This window comes from Mytilus galloprovincialis, chromosome 7 (genome assembly GCF_965363235.1).
Source record: "Mytilus galloprovincialis chromosome 7, xbMytGall1.hap1.1, whole genome shotgun sequence".
NCBI classification, from domain to species: Eukaryota; Metazoa; Mollusca; class Bivalvia; order Mytilida; family Mytilidae; genus Mytilus; species Mytilus galloprovincialis.
Window position 1 is genome coordinate 59368662 of NC_134844.1, and position 20796 is coordinate 59389457.

The 20796-nt window shown below is 32.8% G+C and overlaps 1 protein-coding gene across 1 annotated transcript; it reads right to left on the bottom strand.

Annotated features, from left to right (window-relative positions):
- Positions 1 to 7011: 7011 nt before the first annotated feature.
- On the bottom strand, positions 7012 to 12975 carry LOC143081819 (uncharacterized). Its single transcript, XM_076257505.1, has 4 exons — positions 12925 to 12975; position 12186; positions 11711 to 11759; positions 7012 to 7225 (listed from the first exon to the last, which is right to left on the bottom strand). The coding sequence occupies exons 1-4, from the start codon at positions 12973 to 12975 to the stop codon at positions 7012 to 7014; spliced, it is 315 nt and encodes a 104-aa protein (XP_076113620.1).
- Between the last annotated feature and the right edge of the window lie 7821 nt (positions 12976 to 20796).

The window sequence follows — 20796 nt, forward strand, 5'->3', positions numbered from 1 at the left end:
ACAAATATTTAGGTGGATAAAAAACTGAAGACAAATATTTTGTTAGATTCTTCAAACTTTTGGTATGATTATAAGATCATATAAATAATATCTATATCATTTCACTAGTGATGATGTGTATTGGATTTTGGTGGTAGACCTCCTCCTCCCGTTCTCTTTTTGATGCATTTCTTGTAGGAGCAGGTGTAGTTGTCACAGCAGTCATTATTATATGTGCAATTTCTTCCAGTACAAGTTTTGCAGAATCCAGCAATGCAGCTATATCCATAACAACAGGCAAGATATGAGCAAATGCATATTGACATGCATGAGCTCTTTTTACCAGCCTAAAACAAAACAATACATATTTGATAAAAGGTGTATAACAGTAGATCCTGTATGTTATATTTGGTGAATATCTGAGTATTTGGTAAGTAAGTTTCACCTGAAGAATGAACACTACTGCAACTTTTATTGCAATACAAATTTTTGTTTATTATACGTCAACCACTGCTACATGTAAAATGCTTAACATAGTGCAATGCAATTAACAATAAGCACCTATCCCTACGTTTGTCCGAAACTGTACGTGCATATCTACCAGAAGTATACCATCCATACTTCGGTATTTTATCTGTGTTCAATGAGAACCTATCTAGTTTAAACCTCTGAATTCTGATCTACTCAGTTATTTATAATTACATTAGATGTATGTTCCATTAGAATATTTATGTTCTGATTGGCTAACTGTACATCACGTGTTATTCCTGAAGCAATTGCAATACCCAATTAAACTTTTCATCAATGATAACACGTGGCCCCACAATAAAGTGCACAGATGAATTAAATAGTTTGCGCTTCACACAAAATGTACTTCGGTCAACGCTTTTACACCCACATGAAGTTACAAAAAGAAGCATTCAATTCTGAAATACATCATTACTTGTTGTAGTACTTAAAAGTTAAAAAAGATTAAAGAAATCCTTTGTTGTTTTGTTAAATGAACGCAATTACAAAATCATCAAAGTCAATATCGAATTGTATGATTTCATTTATATATTATCTAAAAGATCATTATACATTGTCGTTTAAGCAAGATTTAGTCGTTATTTGTAGTCATATTACTGACGATATATTTTTTTTTTTGTGGATGATTGCAAAAAAAATGCATTTTTGGAATATTTTATTTCATGGTTAGGCCAAAGGCTGCTAAAGTCCAACCAAATCCACGAAAATCGAAATTGTTGTGCAACGAATAATAATGAGTCAATAGTTATGATGATAGATTAACGGAATTACAGTATGTACTGTTTGCATGCAGAAGTAGAAGTGAAGTTAGCATGTGTCTTCAGAGAATTTTAAAATAATTTTTCCTTGAGAACATTTGTAACAGGTTACATTAGCATTAAACAATTGATATAAGGATTAGATTGATCAATGATGATTTGTAAGGCAGGTTTGGGATCTAATCGATGTTTTATTAATATGTTTGTTTTTGCAAACTCATATAATGGATAATGACTGTACAATATCAAAGAAAGGCAATAAGTATTAACAATAGCGAAGAACTCGTGAGTCAATCGTTCATTTGGCATTATACTCTGGTGTTTAATACAACTAACGTATGTATATGCATGCTGTCTTTAACCATTTCGTCATTTGCCTTGTTGGCTGAAAGTAACGTTTACGTTAGTTTCTAATAAAAATACCATATGTTTCATCTTGTTTTTCCTGTTACACATGTGGATATCCGATATTACAGAAAAAAATTATTGTGTTGGAAATTGAAGAAAAAATTGTTTCGCCCCAATTTCTTAACAATTGAAAAGTTTACAAATAAACTGTGAGCTATTGGTAAATTATAAACCTTAAGTTAAATAAGCCAAACAATCTGATTGTAATCAACAGACATGATAGTAAAAGTTCCCATTCTATTTTCTAATTTCATCTAATTTCATCACACCATCTTTCGACCCATATTAGATGTAGCTGATTTAAACAATACAGTCTATTAAAATAAGCAGATATATTCAAGACAACTATATTAACTGAAATCTGTCTAAAAGGTAATAAGACAAAATGATAAACACCATATCAATTAGTTAACTGCGTAACTGTCAGTTTAAATTACTATTTTTCAAAATTGAATTATTTTGTTTTTTATTGGGTTTTTATCCTTGTAATGTCCTTTCTGTTACATTTCGATACAACATTGTTGTCAAAATCATGTTATTTTTACCGACTGTCGTTCAAATTAAAGGATAAACTAGCTATACAATCAGGTTTAACCCACCATTTTCTACATGATGAAATGCTTGTTCGATGTCAGGAATATTACAGTTGTTTTCCATTTGTTAAAAGAGGGACGAAAGATACCAAAGGGACAGTCAAACTCATAAATCTAAAACAAACTGACAACGCCATGGCTAAAAATGAAAAAGACAAACAGAAAAACAATAGTACACATGACACAACATAGAAAACTAAAGAATAAACAACACGAACCCCACCAAAAACTAGGGGTGATCTCAGGTGCTCCGGAAGGGTAAGCAGATCCTGCTCCACATGTTTTAAATGTGCTTAAGGTTTTAATTTGTCCATTTTTTTAAAGACTTTCCGTTTAAAATTGTCCTTCCAGTTCCGATTTATTGTTATTTTACATAACGCTTCTTGGGTATTCCAGTTTTTGTTTTAAAGTGATGTTATTTGAATCTTACGGTTTGTCCGGCTACAAAATGAACTAAATTAATAAATGTAAAAAAAATGAGATAAATCTTCATGTTAAGACTCGATATATAATTTTCCTACCTCCAATGGACACAAACACCACTAAGAGGACTGAACATATAGAGATCTTCATTCTTCTGGTGTAAACTCCGCTTGGTACTACAACAATGTATGTGATTTTAAATCTAATTATAGTTTTCTACTTTCAATTTAAATTATTTCATTCACTCAAAGCATAACCCATTGTGATGTATAGCTATATGTATAAAAATCCGTACTTTAGTGTATATTTTATGTATGTAAATTGTCATAATGACACATGCATGACATTCACAACATGTCGACCAGTATTACGATAATTGAATAGTTAACTAAGTTAAATTATTGAACACTTACGATGACTTATAATACTTTTTTTTTTTAGATTCGTATCAAGTGTTGATATAATGATGCATGCTGGACACTTGTAATAGTTTTATTAAAAACACGTAAACTCTACTTAAGTTACGTTCTTGTCTAATAAAACTAATCCTGTACTTAATTTCAAAACTTTATGTTAAAACAATTAACTTACGTAAGTCAAAGCTACTTTGACTGTGTAATTCCTTCAAAAGATAATTTTGTTCGCAGCTTTTATACAATTGTACATGTTTGTGGTCAAATTAGGTTAAACTATGCTCCTGCTCGGTCGTTGTACTGATAGTTACGGATGAACACAATTGAGAACTTCTAGTTTTCCTTTTGATACATTTCTTTTCTGTTATTTCTTTTGTTTTTTAACTGCGTATATTAAATAGTCTAACATAAATATTTATATTATATAATTGGAAGAAGATGGAATGATAAGGTACGTATCGCTTATCACTCACGTTTCGAGAATCTACATCGTTACGTATCGACGTAAAGACGATCATGTGTTTAATTAAGTCAATACAATGCCATCATACTAATAATAAGTATCACATGTTGTTTTTTATGAATTTACAGGATACATAAATTGATATTACCCGTACACAGTTTATACAGTAAAACCAGATCTGGGCCAATCACAATATATGACGTTTCTTAAACCTTAGTTACCCATATATAATATATACTACATGCATATATAACCCTGCTTTAAGTTTATTGAACATTAGTAATCTTTTATATCTATTTAACACACGATACATTCATTGCCCCGTTGTAAGTCATTTTTCGACTGATGAGTTTAAATATCCCATTGATATCTGGTGTATTTAGTTAAAAAAAAAAACGTTAACTACATTCGTTAATATATTAATGGTTTTAGATATTGGCTGTTAACATGTTAATGTGCGTATATATTTTAAATTAATTACATGTAGTATATCACATTTAATTTTTCTATGGTGGTACAGTAATTATCGCAGATCACCTTAACTACCATCATGATTTAAGTATTAACCTTTTATGTATTTTATATAATTCATTGAAAAATTGTCTTTTTTTGTTTTATATAAAATACATTTTTTGACTTTTTTTCCAATTTATGTGTGCATAAACATATTCTCAACATCTACATTGTAAGATATTGTTTCTATCGATACTTTAATAGATATAAGTGTTGCTTGATTTAATTCTATAATAACATACGCACATGTGTATACTAAGTATCTTGTAATGACAAATATGAAACCATTATCATAAAGTAACACATTGACATGTGAACTTAGATGTATATCCGTAATAGACCGTATAATTTGATTCATGGTACATTTAACAATGATAAGGACATGTCACATGATAATTCACAATTTTGAGCAGTCATTGTTTGTGCAATTACCTATGATTTCCATTAAAATAGAAAAAAAAAATGTAGAAATGATAGGTTCAGAATATCACTTTAACCATTATCAACTGTTATAAAGATATAACTGTTTCTGCTACATGTATTTTAAACGAACGCCAAGCTTTCAAGTGTAGCTTACACTTTATGACTGTCATAGATATGACAAGGAACAATAAATAGTAAATCATTTGTTGATGTATACTTCATTATTAAGTATAATAAGCATACCAGATAAAGGAACACTAAAATGATAATCTGCATGTCATGTGTCTTCGCTGTTGTTTTTGTTGTAGTTAAGTGTTTCTTTTGTTTCGTTATTTTCCTCTTACAGTTGATGTTTTCCCTCCGTTTTATGTTGTTACCCGGATTTAGGTTTTTACTTTTAGAAAACCTTTTTTAAGTACTGAAAAGATAATGTATATTACTTTGAGAAGTAACAATGTTAACTTAGTCAGTAATTTGGTAGGTATAATCATATCGTCAGTTTATGTATATATATATATATATATATCGTTGTTTTCTGCCGCAGTTCAGTCTTATAGTTGAGGTTGATCATTGCATAAGGCAATTTGCCTGCTTTGTCTGTCTAACGTGTCTTATTGGTGCTAAAATATAGATTATATTGTTCCATGTTCAGGACATTGAATCGTTCATTCCTTGGTGATAATTCCAAAAGACCATATTTTCGATTGATAAACTATATCGTGGCTTGGCTTCTAAAATGTCGTATATGACTTTTTTGGCTAAAAATACTTTTTGACACCAATGGTCTGGGCGGGAGGAAATCTTATGTATCACAAAATAGCATACAGATAGACCAATCAAAATGTATGAAATAAGACATATTACAAAATTGCCAATGTCAGTTGTTTGTAAAGTTTGCTTCCAAAATGTTACATGAAAACTTGAAAATCGTTGTAGAATGGCTTTGGGAAAAAAATAATTGTACATTTCTTTATTTCTGTGAAAATAATTTAAGTTCTTGGATAATCCAGAAATGTCAACGTTTTTATTTCACTGCTATTTACAAAAATGTTCAAGTTCACATACGACATTTTGGAAGCATGCATTTTGCCAAAATTTTCAAAGCCTGTTTGTGAGAAAAAAAGTTCTTGAAAAAATTGTAATTTACAACATTTTAGAAGCCCAGCGACGATATGCCATAACAGGTCCGTGTTGTGTTTCATGGCCTTGTTGGTCTTGTATTAATTTTAATTTTAGTTTCTTGTGTACAATTTGGAGTTTAGTATGGCGTTCATTATCACTGAACTAGCATATATATTAGTTTGGGGGCCAGCTGAAGGACACCTCCATGTGCGGTAATTTCTTACTGCATTGAAGACCTGTTGGTGACCTTCGGCTGTTGTTTGTTCTATGGTCGGGTGTTGTCTCCTTCACACATTCACCATTTCCATTCTCAATTTTATTTAATTGTATAGTCTAGTAAACCAATAGAGATATCTTTTTTAATATTAAAATCTTCTGAAGATACCAACATCTTAAAAAACATATTTATTGGCTTTCAAAACCGAATTTACAAAATTAAAAATCTTCACATATTATCTCTTTATTTTATATCCGACAGGACCTTGGACTTTGATTTAAAATACACATGATTTGATACTTTACAATGTGCAGTGACTTTTTTTATCTTCCAACAGAATTACCAATATCCCATTAAAGGAATGGAAGGCAGATGTTTTAAACACACTTTGATTGGATCTTTTCTGAAAGATATTTTTATTCTGTTTTTGTCTTGATCTGATTTACATCACCCCTTGGAGTCATTAGTTTCAATTCCGAATTATTTTCCCTTTTTCAGTAACAGTTACTAAGTTTCAAAAACCAGTTTTGTAATCAGTCTGTTTATGCCATGAGATTTATAAAGAAACAAGATGTTACGCGCTTTGTCGTTCTTTTTTCGCAGGAGACGACATCATATTTTGATTAGAGGCTAAGAAATATTCGAAACTAATATTTCATGATACATACAAACACTCTGCATAGACGTCCATTTTATTAAATCGTTGGTTAACACATTGTGTTTTAAAAATCATTGAAGACGATAGAACACACTTATCTGAAAGTGGGAACTTATTAAGGATTTTTTTCTATTTCATTCTATTCTGGACGGGGATACAGTTGTGTCTATTTCTGCTTACCTTAAACAATACAATCCAGATAGTCGGTTTTCAAATTTTATTATACTAATTAAGCATTGAGAGTACTTATAGATGATCGTTGATCATCTCATCGAGATTGATTTTCTCGCTTGAGCCGGTACTGCAAAAAGTAGAAAAACAATCAAATTGAGGTGACCAGTTATATTCTGTTATCGCTTTTTTATAAATGACGACGTTGTTTACTTCATTGAAAACGGCACGTGCACCCTTATTTCTAGCGATTATTGTTTAGATCACTCTACTGTTCTAAGAAAAGAAATTATATGTCAATAAGATCATATTATGTAAGGGAAAAAAAAGTAAATTAGTGATTTATTCGACGTCATCGTTCCAGACTGCGAATCCACCTCTATTTCGTTCAATACATTTCTTGTAAGAACAGGTATATCCTTTACAACAGTCTGTCTTAGATTTGCAATCTCTTCCTGCACACATCTTGCAGAATACGTTAATACAGATATACCCATTACAGCATCGACGAATTCTGCAAATCTTATATGCACATGTCGGTGCTCTTTTTATAAGCCTAAACAAGATAATAGGGTAAACAATTATTAACACACAGATCCTTTATTACAGCAAATGGTTTAGTTTATTCATTTAACAATTATAATAAGGTCTCATAGTGTACGATTAAGTGCAAATTAACTCACTGAATGCACGATTATTATCATAAAAGCTATACGTTTAACACTAAATATTGTATCGGTTGTTTTCTATAACTCTGATGTGGGGGACATTGTTATACCTGTAACACATTAATGGAACTGAACAGTAGGTTTTCTATGAGGACGGTGTAAATATCTAAATGGACTTTTACTTATACTATTTTTAATGAATGTTTGAATGTCCCGCTGGTATCTTTCGCCTTCTGTCTGTTAACATCATTTGTAACACTTACATTAAACTAATTGTACAGTATTTGTAACAAAACGGACCTGTTCGAACATTATCATAAATTTTCAGACTAGTCCGGCCGATCGGTGAAAAAATTGCTCAAATAATGAGGAAAGCACCAATTTTTGCATGATGGTACATTTTCGTGTACTGAGCAATATTAGCTATGGACCCACCCTCAAAATTCAATATGGCGGTTTATTTCAAGATGGCTGCCGTACGTTCTAAAATATTTTCTAGTATTACACAAACCACAGCGGATTTGGTGCTGGAAGCACAAAAATCAACATATTTGAATGACTTGGTGTACTTAGCAAGATTTTGTTTTGATCTATCTTTGAAATACAAAATGGTGGCTATTTTCAAAATGGCCGCCTTAAAAAGGAGCAAATATTCATTATTGAGAATTGGCATGAATATAAACACTTTATTGATGTATAGTGTCATTTAGTATCTGTCCTTTTTGATTTTGCCTTGCTTGTCATTTCATACACAAAGTAGTAGCTTTCATAAAAAACTGCAGTAGTAGCCTTCATAAAAAACTGCAGTAGTAGCTTTCATTAAAAGCTGCACTATTTGTTGTCTTGGGTCACACATTAAAGGTGTGATTTGAGATATTAAACTGTGAATTGAGAATCATTTAAACACATATCAGTGAAATGGCATGAATTGAGGATAACAAGGACAAGAACATTGAAATGGCAGAAACTGAATCACTTGGGGATATGGAGAAACCCACAGCTGAAGACGCTTTAACAGAGGACAGCTCAGACATGACTATTAAACAATTGCACAAAGAATTTGAGCAGATAATAAATATAATGCCCTAAGAACAGCTGAGATTACCGCAATATAAAACAGAGCAAATCATCACGAATTGATAAAATATGTGTTGGTCTCATTACGTTTCAAGCTGAACAGAAAGAGGCAATGCATATTAATAACGAACAGACGAGAGCAATATTTCAGCAACTTCAGCAGTATGAAGACAGGATAGACCACAATAATTGCTTGGCGGAATTGATGGTCAGACCAATAAGATATTCAATGCTGTGGTGAGACGAATGGACAAGCTGACAACAACTGAGGAAGTAGACACAGTTCAATTTAAAAGTGCATTTGAACAGCAGGGTACCTTCCAACAACTGGCATCTGTTGTAAATGAATTAGTGGACAATCCAAATAAAGAAGTTAAAATTCCTGCAATGGACACATCATCTAAGCCAAAATTTGACCTTAGCCAGTACAACGCATGTTTACCAAAAGTACACAACAAAACCCATGCATTGGGTCTTTCCCCAATTATAGTTCGCATGAACCAGCAACCGCGCCAACTCTGTTGAAGGTGTCTTCACCTTAAGTCAAAAGTCCTATGCCAGGGTCCTTGGCCCTGTATGAGACAGTTCAAATTATTCAACAACAATCTCCAATTACGAACATACTAAAAACCTCTAGTACCTATCAAGGATACCAGCAACAGGCTTATGTGTCTTCTTATAAACACTTACCATCTACTATGAGTCAATAATATTTGGTTCCGAGCAGCACTCAATTATAGAAACAATTGGCTGCAAGTGGATTCTATCAAGTTTCTCCAATGCTGAATGTAGTGTATACTTACAGTATCATCCCCGTCGAGTCAATGGCAAATCCCACATTTATCACTCCAATTATGACAGGCTTCCCATAACAGCAAGCTGACTCCACTGACCGATCTAGGAAAGGGCAGAGGAAACAAAAAAGAGGGTGGCAACACCTATTCCTCAGACTCCTCATTGGAGAGAGAATATACCTGATGGCAAGAAAATCTTGGTGCAAGGGACCGGAGACGAAGCCCACAGCTCCCAAAAATGCAAAAAAAAAAAAACTCAATTGGAGAGGATCCATGACTTGTAAGGCGTTCATTTACCAATTTGAACGAACTTCCGGTAGATGACAATGGGGAAACAGAAAAATGTGTGTAGGTCCCATATTGCAGGCCGATGTTGACTTTGAGTACGCTCGCACAGATGATGATTCCAAGGCCTTAAAAAAAGCATTCATTTGGAGCAGCGCTTCAGCAAGAAAGACGATCAAACCAGATTGGAACCGAAGCATTCCGTCGAGAATGTAAAGACAAAGATTCTTCAAGGGCGTGTAATAAAGAGGAACCCAGAAAATTCCAACAAGGCGTTAAATCAACTAAAAACCTCAATAGCAAACCAGATGGCGATGTATGGATAAAAAAGTGCCAATTATAACCATCGACAAGTCTACTTTGCTGATGGCGCAGTATCACCGACCGATAAAGGAAATATGAGCAGACTTTGGGATAATGAGGGGCATAACCTCAATCAAATTGTCACATAACTAGCTGATGTTAAGCTTTTAACTAATCAGCATAACCGTGGATTGACCGATTTATTAGTATAAACTCGGTTCTTCTGATCAAATAGTCATGGAAGATCACCAGTTCATGATCAATGGAAGATCACCTGATCAATATACACGTGGAAGATCTCCTGAGCAATACATTCGCGGTAGATCGCATGATAGAAATACACCCAAGCTTTATCCCTATCGATCAGCAACAACCCCACTAAGCTAGAGAGCATATACTAGTAGTCCCTAAAGACAACGGTTAGCATCTCCACGGGCAAACTCCCGAAATCCCGGTTATTTCAGACAACGATCACCTTCACAAGGATACGAAGCAAATCAAAGTGCAACCCCAACAATGGAGTCTTTAAACAGCAAAGGGTCGGGCCAGTAGGCCAACATACGATTCCACAGTCTATTGGTCATGAAACATCACCTCATCACAAAATCGAACAGAGGCCCACGGCCTCGTCCGATATTGTCATCAGACGAACCATTTGAAAGAGCTCAGCAGTACGAGGTACTATACATGACCAGAATATGAGCATGATTTTGGACACTGCTGCAATGATAACATTAGTAAATGAGAAATTAATTCCGGCAGAAAATGGAGATTTTGAGAACGTAACGCTACGTGGTTTTGGTTAACAGCTTGTTATTGGGAAGATTACAAAGAACGACTCTCGACATTAATAGAGTAAACAGACAATGGGATGTGTGCAAAGAGCCATTAACAAACGATGTTATACTTAGGCTAGATATTTTGGACTCACTGAGCGCAGTGATAAACCTGAGTACTCCCACAATTACCATCAACAATTAAGTGATAAATGCGGCATATGTTAACGGTGGAAACGAGATTTCAACTCAGCAAGTTTGCATAAAACGAACCATCACAGTTCCACCAAACTCAGAAATGACTGTTACCATTAAAACTAATAGTAGTGCTGACCAGAAGTGCATTTTAGGACCATGCAATTGGTTTCGCACGTAGTTGGAAAAGCAAATAGTTGCCCCTTAACCATTTTAAATGATGACAATTGCCTATTCCACCTGAAGAAAGGTAAACCTATTGATTACATAGAATAATTTGACGATGTAGTAGGTACCGCAGATGAAAACGCGATAAGTGACGTAAGACGTGACATTGAAGAGACACGAGACAATGTGCCCTCGGCACTGCCTCAAAGTTCAGATGAGTTACCTACTATTCCACCACATTTAACCGACCTATATTAACGTTCAATCGACTCATTTCAACCTATTTTATTCCAACTATTAAAACTGAAAGCGTTTAAAGAGTAACATGTAACATATTGATTAACATTTTGAATTTCGATATTTGTTTTTGTATATGCAGCGAAATTTGCAAATGTATGTGTTACAGAAATAACCAAATTATTTTTTTTTATATTTTAAAATTATTTGATAACAAATTCAAGAACATGAAGTCCATTTTTGAAGAATCATTACTTTAACTTCCGAAATTATATAGAATACCTTTTGGACAATCTTGATATTTATACCGTTTTTCCGCCATCTTGAAAATGGCAGCCATATTGAATTTTTCAGAGTGGGTCCATAGCTGAAATCAAAGGGTATATAACCAAGAACTACTCTGCAAAGTTTCATGCTTTCCTCATCAAGTGAGCAATTCTGCTCTATATCTGCACCAATCGGCCGGACTAGACAAAAATATGTGTTTTTTTTTCTGGAGCAAATAAGCCACATGCATGTTTGCATTAGTCCAACTTACTTCTTAATATGTCCATTGTCTTTCTGTATTTCTTCATTCCCCATGTTCACTGGAAGAGAAACACAAAGTTTGTATTAGTGTTTCCTAAGAAATATATATTTTTCATCGATCTTGAATACTCCTGTATTCTACTGTTTTCGTTAGGTAAAGTACACAACAATAAACTGCTATTCCTCATTAGAATATTAATAATTCAACAGTAATGTATGTTTGAAAACAAACGTGTATTTTTCTATTGTGTTGTGTATACATGGTTGTGTATTTACTGCCTCATTTGCAAACGTTGCAACCAACCTCCAGAATTTTTAATAATAATAACATTTTCTTTGAAATAAACATTTCGAATGTGCAATATTACAAAATTGAGAAAAAATACCCTTGGGATCGTATAAAAGAAACTAAATAATGATGTCAAAAAAGGCAATAATTTATTAAAACCTAACAACTCTTCCGTTTGCTTTTCTGAAAATTATACCCTAAGGGAAAAAAAGTGATTTGAAATCTATTGTCATTTATCAGATTGATAGACAGAAAAAAAGTAGTTTTCCTATTCTACTGTCTCATTGTATTTTCCTTTACCCCGATTGCTGTTCACTGAAGCTTGCATGAATAAAGGCAATATCAGTATACTGCTGTTCAATAGTAACATATTTATTGATTAAGCGTAAACTTATCCGAGTTAAACGTACACACATAAACAGAGGGAAATACATCAACTATAAGAGGAATACAACGGAAATACAGACACGATTGACTGTAACAAAGACATGCGCCAAACGGACTAATTTATGACAACCACGTACTATAAATTTTGAATTTAAGTGAAAATATGTAAGTTTTAGATTACAGATTTAAAATTAAAGGTGGTAGGACGAAACGATATATACAAAGTTCATATTCATGATATTTTTACGTAATCTGTTACATATAGAAAAATCCTAGTTAAAACATATTCGTATTGAATTATTTGGTGTTTTTTTATGGATTTTGGTTGCATAACTCATTTGGCTTATCTTTCTGCACGGAATCTGGTATTATAACTTCAAATGTTGGGTGCAGACTTTACCAATCAAGGTAATTCCACAAAAGCACCCAATTGACAAAAAGATATTTGTATTTTCTATGTCAACATATTTCCGGTTTAAAACAATGATGAACTCGCTTCTACAAATAGCAATAGAAACTACATGTTAAGACTGATAATATGTCTTAACTCCAACGGACACAAACAACATGCAGAGAACTAAACACATTGAAATATTCATTCTTCCTGTTTATCAAATAGATACTGCAATACATAATGAAATTGTGTATATGTTTAAGATTATGATTAGTTGCTACGAACCATATGTTTTAAAAGATTATAAAGATAAAACGTCAGTTATAACAAGTGTCCTTCCACAAAAGGGAAAACGTAGTCTAAACTATTCTTTCTTAACATGCATAACACGGGTTTGCCATATTTCGTCCCTTCCGATCGACTGCCATCATTTCTTAAGACCATGCTCGCAAATGGTGTCAAGGGAGAGTTGACAATTCAGTCCTTGATATTTTCTCTTTAAAACAGAGATCGAACCAGAAATCGTTGTGCTTGATATCCGATGCACTTACCACTACACATTGACTTTCCTCTAGATTAACAATAATGTCTTTTGTGTATCTCTGACACGATTCCGGATTCTTGATAGCTTCATTGAACATGGCGGGACTGTTGAAAATAGAGTTGTAAATTTCTCTTTATTTATAACTGTTATGCATTTCCATGCGAGAGATTAATTGCTGTTTACCTTAGTTTTGAGTGAAATAAATGGCCCGTACACTAGGTAATTCAAGTACAACGCGTTACTCAAGAAAATATTTGTAGGCCGTCTGTTAGAATTAACAGGTAAAATATAAGTAGGAAAGTTTGACTTTTAGTATATAAAAATGTGTCTTTAGCGACAGTTGGCATTTACTTACTTCGCTCACTTACTTTTTACCTCAAACTAACTTTACAAATTTGCTTTTAATATAAAACGAAACATTGCTGAATATTTACTTATATCAACAACTTACGTACACTTTATATGGTCCGAAACCTAAAATGTAACTGGTGTAAGCAGCTGTTATAGGAACGTGTTGTTGTTTACATTTAACTAATAGAACAATCAAGTTACGAGTAAGTTTTATATCCTGTTGTGCCCATATACGACCATTTACAGATAAACACAATTTATAACCATATTTTCTTTGACAATTTTTTTTTTTTTTTGCTTGTTTCCTCGATGTTAGTGTTGAATTACTATTAGCCTATATATACACGTATCAAAAAGGCAATTGGAGAAAATTATTATTGTCTCTTAGTGACAATTTTATTGAAATCCTAACATTCTTTATATTTTATTTTTGTTTTGATTGAGGTTCAAATTTAAGGTAAATTATATCTTTTCACACGTTGTCTTTTTTGTTAACCTTTATTGCATATATAGTACAGTTTAAACGGTTAGTAGGAATATATTTACATCAATGAACATATGTGTTACATATTTGTTTTTCGTTCATTTTTTTATATATAAATAAGGCCGTTAGTTTTCTCGTTTCAATTGTTTTACATTGTCTTATCGGGGTCTTTTATAGCTGACTACGTGGTATGGGATTTGCTCATTGTTGAAGGCCGTATGGTGACCTATAGTTGTTAATGTCTGTGTCATTTTGGTCTGTTGTGGACAATTGTCTCATTAGCAACCATACATGTGTTGCTTATGTTATTACAAATCCGATAACAAGTATAATTTGGTAGGTCACATTCGTGAAAAGGAAAAGGAATTATAGTTACGATATCTATCAAACAGTTATTCCATAACTGTCAACCAACTCGTGATTGCGTCTGTAAAATTGACGAAGGGATGATTTCCACTTCACAATTTGGAAATATTGGCTTAATAGCTTCCTTGTATGCACCAACCCTCTATCAAGAAAATCGTAATAGGAAATACAATCCCAGGAACATCGAATCAATTGTGAGATATATATTCCGTATGCAGGCGTTGGTGGCATGTTGCTACATAGAAATAGGAAGTTTACAATTGGGAAGCTTAATTCATCTCTTTTGTCGTAAAGTTTTGTTTTCAACCGATCCTCATTTTACATTTATAGATATACGTCAAGATATGAGGCAGACTTAACTGTATATGTTGTATCCTTTATCGCTAGTTTGATGGGATAGATTCGTTAATTATAGTCCCCAAATTTTTAATTATTTAGTGAGAGATCATCATTTATATAGCGGAAAATAATTTAAATGATATTGCTAACTTCTTATCTTTCTTCTTAAGAATGTCCTGTATGAATTCAGCCACATAATAACAAAGAAACAAGTCGTCAAAAAGAGGTGCACAATGGAATTCCGACAGTCTAGGAAAACAAGTCCTCCAAACCTAACAAATACTAATATGTTGTCCCTAAAAATATGAACCATCTTGATAATGTAAGTTTTTAGAGAATGTTTAGTTTAAATCAGAATTATTCTTTACAAAGTCGGATGTATACCTCCCTAGGACAGTATACTTGTATCTAGGCTTGCCATTTTTTGTAGGAAATAAAGCAATACCAACTCGATCTTTCAATTTGTCTATTAGTTTGGAATGAGGAATACTTGTGTAAATTGTCGAAAAGTCAAATGTTTGAAAAAAGATGAAAGAGTCTTAGATAGTACATGTATGTTCTTCAAAAGATATTTTGAGTTTTTTAGTATCCACATCTGAATCACGCCACCTCTATAATAGGCAGATTCACAGTAACTCGATACCCAGCTTTGATTGTTGATAAAATAAATGTTAATAAATTAGAAAGAGGTTTCATGGAGCATTTGGAAGACCCAGAAATATACCTATGAAAGCGGGTTCAACCCATCATCTTTACTCTGAAAATGTCGTGTACCAAGTCAAGAAAATGGCCATTGTTATATTATAGTTCTTTTCTGTGTGTGTTACATTTTAATTTTGTGTTTCTGTTGTGTCGTTGTTCTCCTCTTATATATCATTGAATTCCCTCAATTTTAGTTTGTAACCCGGATTTTTTTTTCTCAATCGATTTATGTGTTTCAAACAGCGGTATACTACTGTTGCCTTTATTTGATTTTAAGGATACTTATGTAGTTTGGGTATCCAATACATTGATGGAAAATCCAGTTATATTTGGTTGAAATTCCAAAGGACCATAGAAAAGACCTATAATCATCCAGATTTTCCCTTTGGTAAGTGTCTTGAGGGTATATATTGCGTTTTCAAGTGAATAATTAATACCAAATTCATTTATCAAACAATTGGTGGCCTGGTATCGTTGATGACACATGTAACCAGATGCAACGGTAAGTGTGGCTTTCGCCCCCTGTATGTTAACAATAATAGAAGTAGGCAATCTGCTACCTTTTGCAACTTTGTGTTTTATGGCTATCAAGAATCAAAGTTGAGAAATACCTTTCAACTGTCCTCTGGTTCATGCACCAGTTATTATTGTAATGTCAATATGTTTTTTATACTGTGTTGGTACATCATTGTCCACGGTTTGAGAATTGAGGGTACACATATGTGTGTTATTGCTTGTATCAAGTTAGAAGAGGTTGTCGAATGTTGCGCTCTCTTATATTTGCTAAAAATTCGTTTTATCAACATCACTAAAAAAAAGAATTAAGGTTTGTTGAACATTTTGTTATATGATGTTCTTGAAAGACCAAACAGCTTATTTATTTCTATCAGTGATTTTTCCTTAAAATTTTGTGTGAAGGTATTTCATGATTTGAAGAACAAAAAAAGATGAAAAAAATTGGGGGTCACCGACTTAGTTTTGTCACTATAGCAACCTCAGTTTCGTGTTTTCCCGAATATTGACATAATATTTGCTTGTTATCTAAACTCTCCAAAACATCCTTTATATCAAACCTACAAGCATAATTCTTGTTTCACATTTAAACAGTAGATTTGTATCTATCAAATACATGTTCAAGAGTTTAAGCCTCGTATATTGTTTTGATCTTTAAAAATGTGATTTATTTCATTCCCGCCAAAAATAAAACGTAAAAATGAAAAACATTGTGTTATAATCTTAATAACTTTCAAAACAAACACATATGTAACAACGAAGCACAAAATGGCATATAGACAAAGTACATTAGCAAAAAAAAAAAAAAAAGACAACAATACAAAAATTGACTGAATGCTGTGAGTCGAGTAAGTTGTAAACAGCAGAGAATTGTGCAATAAAGGATCCATTTTATTAAAAAAAAAAAAAAAAGAAAAAAAAATACAAAAATTTACAATTGCACAATAACATAATGACGGGATGTATTAGTACAGAGCCACGTCATATGTATCAAAGAAACACAAAAAGGCATATAGACAAAGTACATTAATAAAAATTGAAAGACAAGAATGCAAAAATTATCATCAAACTAATATATACCTCAAATGAAATTTTATTTTACATCTTTTTGAAGTTTTCATACAAACCAATTATTAAACTTCACTTTTTTTCAAGTTATGCGAACTACTTCCGCTAGCGCAAGAAATTTCAATTATACCATATTCTGTTAAATTTTGAGGCTGTAGCGCAATAAAATATGATTTGTTTAATATTTAAGCCCTACTGGTGCTCTGTTCAAATTGAACAAAATAACAAATATTAAACTTAAAACGGGACCTATTACTGTTGGTGATATTTTTGGAAGATTTTAAAACTCAAAGGTCTGCATCTGTACAAGTCATGTTGAACAGTAAGTTATAGTTGCTGTATAGAAAATAAATTTTGAATGGTAAAGAAGGGGTTCAGCTAGCAAAGCAAGCGAGCAACCTCCATATACCCATTAAAAGTTTACATTAGCAATCATACCAAATACAAGTACTAGAAGAAAAATAAAAACTATATACAATACAAGTAACACCTTACAAAGACCATCCGTACTAACATACAACAAAAACAAATAACACATAAAATGAAATTGCCTTGGATCACAGACCAACTAAGAATCAAGATTAGTAAAACAAAACGTCTGCATAAAAAATCTAAGAAAAATCATCATCTGCAAATTAGATACAAACATATGAAAAAAACATTACAGGCAGCTTATTGGCATTATATTGAAAACATGATCCTAGACCTCCCATTTGAAGAACTTGGAAGCACCAACAAAAAGCACACACCAACAAACCTGTCCTCATATATCAAGAGCATGAAAAATGATAATTCAGGTGTAGCTGCACTCAAAAAGGATGGATCGCTGGTAACAAACACCAAAGATAAGGCAAACATCCTCAACCAGCAATTTCAAAAGGCATTCACTACTGAATCATCCGCACATCAAATACCAGTAAAAAACTTATCATCACATCCACAAATGAATGAAATTAAAATATCAGAAAAGGGCGACAACAAACTACTTCACAACATTAATCCGAATAAAGCCACAGGCTCTGATGAACTGTATGGAAAGGTATTAAAGGAAATGAAAGATCATCGTAGTCCTATCATCACCATCATCTTTCAAAAAATCAATTAACACTCATAATAGTTATCAAAGGTACCAGGATTATAATTAAGTACGCCAGACGCGCGTTTCGTCTACATAAGACTCATCAGTGACGCTCATATCAAAATATTTATAAAGCCAAACAAGTACAAAGTTGAAATACCTACAGACTGGAAACATGCAAATGTCTGTCCTGCATTAAAAGAAAGGCGACAAAAACAATGCCATAATTCACAGGTCAATTTCCTTAACATGCATACTTTGCAAAACAATGGAGCATGTCATAGCTAGTCAAGTAATGGGACATCTTGAAAAAAACAATATTTTATATGATTTACACTGACATAGTTTCCGATCCAAACGCTCTTGTGAGACACAATTACTATCTTTTATTCAGGACCTTGCAAGAGACAACAATATTAACATACAAACTGATGTCGTTGTGATGGACTTTTCCAAAGCTTTTGACAAGGTCCCTCACAAAAGGTTACTTTACAAATTAAAATACTACGGCAGAATTACCTTGGAATGGAATGGTGACTTTTTACACCATCGTACACAAACAGTCATGCTAGATGGAGAACAACCAGAAAACATTATGGTAACATCTGGGGTGCCACAGGGCACTGTCCTTTGCCCGATTTTATTCCTCATCTACATAAATGATTTCCCAGAATATTTACAACACATCCTCCAAACTGTAACAGCTACACAATATTTAGGCATAACCTTCCAATCTTATCTAAAATTGAATAAACATATGAATAATGTAACAGCTAATACAAACAGATAACTTAATTTTCTAAAACGTAACCTTAAAGTTTCATCCCAAAATAATAAAGAAAGGGCATACATCTCATAAGTCAGACCTAAGCTTGAGTACAGCTCTTGCGTCTGGGACCCTCACACAAAAAAATCAAATCAACCAAATTGAGATTGTCCAACGAAAAGCTGCTCGCTACACATGTAATAGATATCACAATACCAGCTATGTCTCAAATATGCTTGATCACCTACAGTGGCCTACATTATAATTGAGACGAATACAAACAAGACTAGTGGTGTTCAATAACATCATATACCAACACATAGCAATTTACCCTAACGATCTTCTTGTTAAATCAATATACCAGCACATAGCAATTTACCCTAACGATCTTCTTGTTAAATCAATATACCAACACATAGCAATTTACCCTAACGATCTTCTTGTTAAATCAATATACCAACACATAGCAATTTACCCTAACGATCTTCTTGTTAAATCAGACAGTAGAACAAGACATAAACATACCAACCACTTTAATCAAATTCAAACAAATAAAGATTCTTACAAGTTTTCATTTTATCCACATACAATAGTACAATGGAACCTACTTCCTACATCAGCAATCCTTTGTACAACAGTCGATGGCTTCAAAAACTGCATAACATGTACATAGTTTTAACCAAGAAATACACATAGGATAACAATCCACCAAAAAAAATCAAAAAAAAAAAATCACTGCTATATTTTTACTTTATTTATTTTTTCTAATCACCAATGCAATGTAATGTAATATCATTGCAAATTTATTTCTTTTAAATAATTTGATAAAAATAGTATTTTTTATACGTTTATACCACTTATCTATCACTTCTGTGTATGCCTCACTTATTTTCTAGTGAATTTCCCCAGTCTGTTACAACCCCTTGTTTTACTGTCCATACTTAAAACAACATTTTAGTATGGATATCAAACCATGTCTGAGGAGATGCAATGATTAAGTGCATACTCGATTGGATTAAAATTTATGAAGTTCAAAGACCCGTTACTTTGGGAAAATTTATGGATCGAAACATACTTTGTCTGAAATGGTTTGTTTAATACAAATCCAATTGCGTAGATTGTTGAAGTACCAATATGAGTATTTAAAATATCACTGATTTGACAAAATACTCAGAAAGCAAATAAAATGATTGATAAGAATAATATTTACAAGATTTTAGCTGTTCTGTATTTCAAACATGAACACATGATAGCTAATTTGATAAATTTACTCTAAATCAGTATCTGATTAATCAACAGAAGTGTCTAACACTTGATTCAGATGTCTTATTTATAACTAGTGTGTCATAATTTTTGGCTGTCCTGTAGTCAGAAACAACTTCCCCACTTGAAGCTTTATTCCCAATATTGATGCACTGTTTTTATCGACAAATAATAATATAAAGATTATTACACTAGTGCTTCAACCAGCGTTTTTATGTTAGATTTAGACATAACTAGAACACACCCGTGATATCGCGGGTCCGTGACTGAATTAAAGTATAAAACTATGCGTAAGCCTTATTTTGATATTAGTATTGTCATCTGATAAAGTCATGCCGATTATAAGATACGCAGTTTTGTCTGCTTTCAAATCTTTCTGTTTATATCCGTCGAACTTGAACTTATCAATTATTGGTAGTATTAATTAGTTGTAAAACAAAAGGTCCTGGAATGGAATATTTTTTAATCAACAGCATTGTCCTATATTAGTTATAAAGTTGAATTCTTTGATTCGCTGTTTTACGTCATGCCCGCTAACAAATTGAAAACTGT

Excerpts from the sequence above, each read along its gene's own strand:
- LOC143081819 (XM_076257505.1), bottom strand. The coding sequence starts at position 12,975 with ATGAATATTTCAATGTGTTTAGTTCTCTGCATGTTGTTTGTGTCCGTT. Across the intron at positions 7,226-11,710 it reads GACAATGGACATATTAAGAA|GCTTATAAAAAGAGCACCGA; the intron begins GTAAGTTGGACT and ends TATCTTGTTTAG.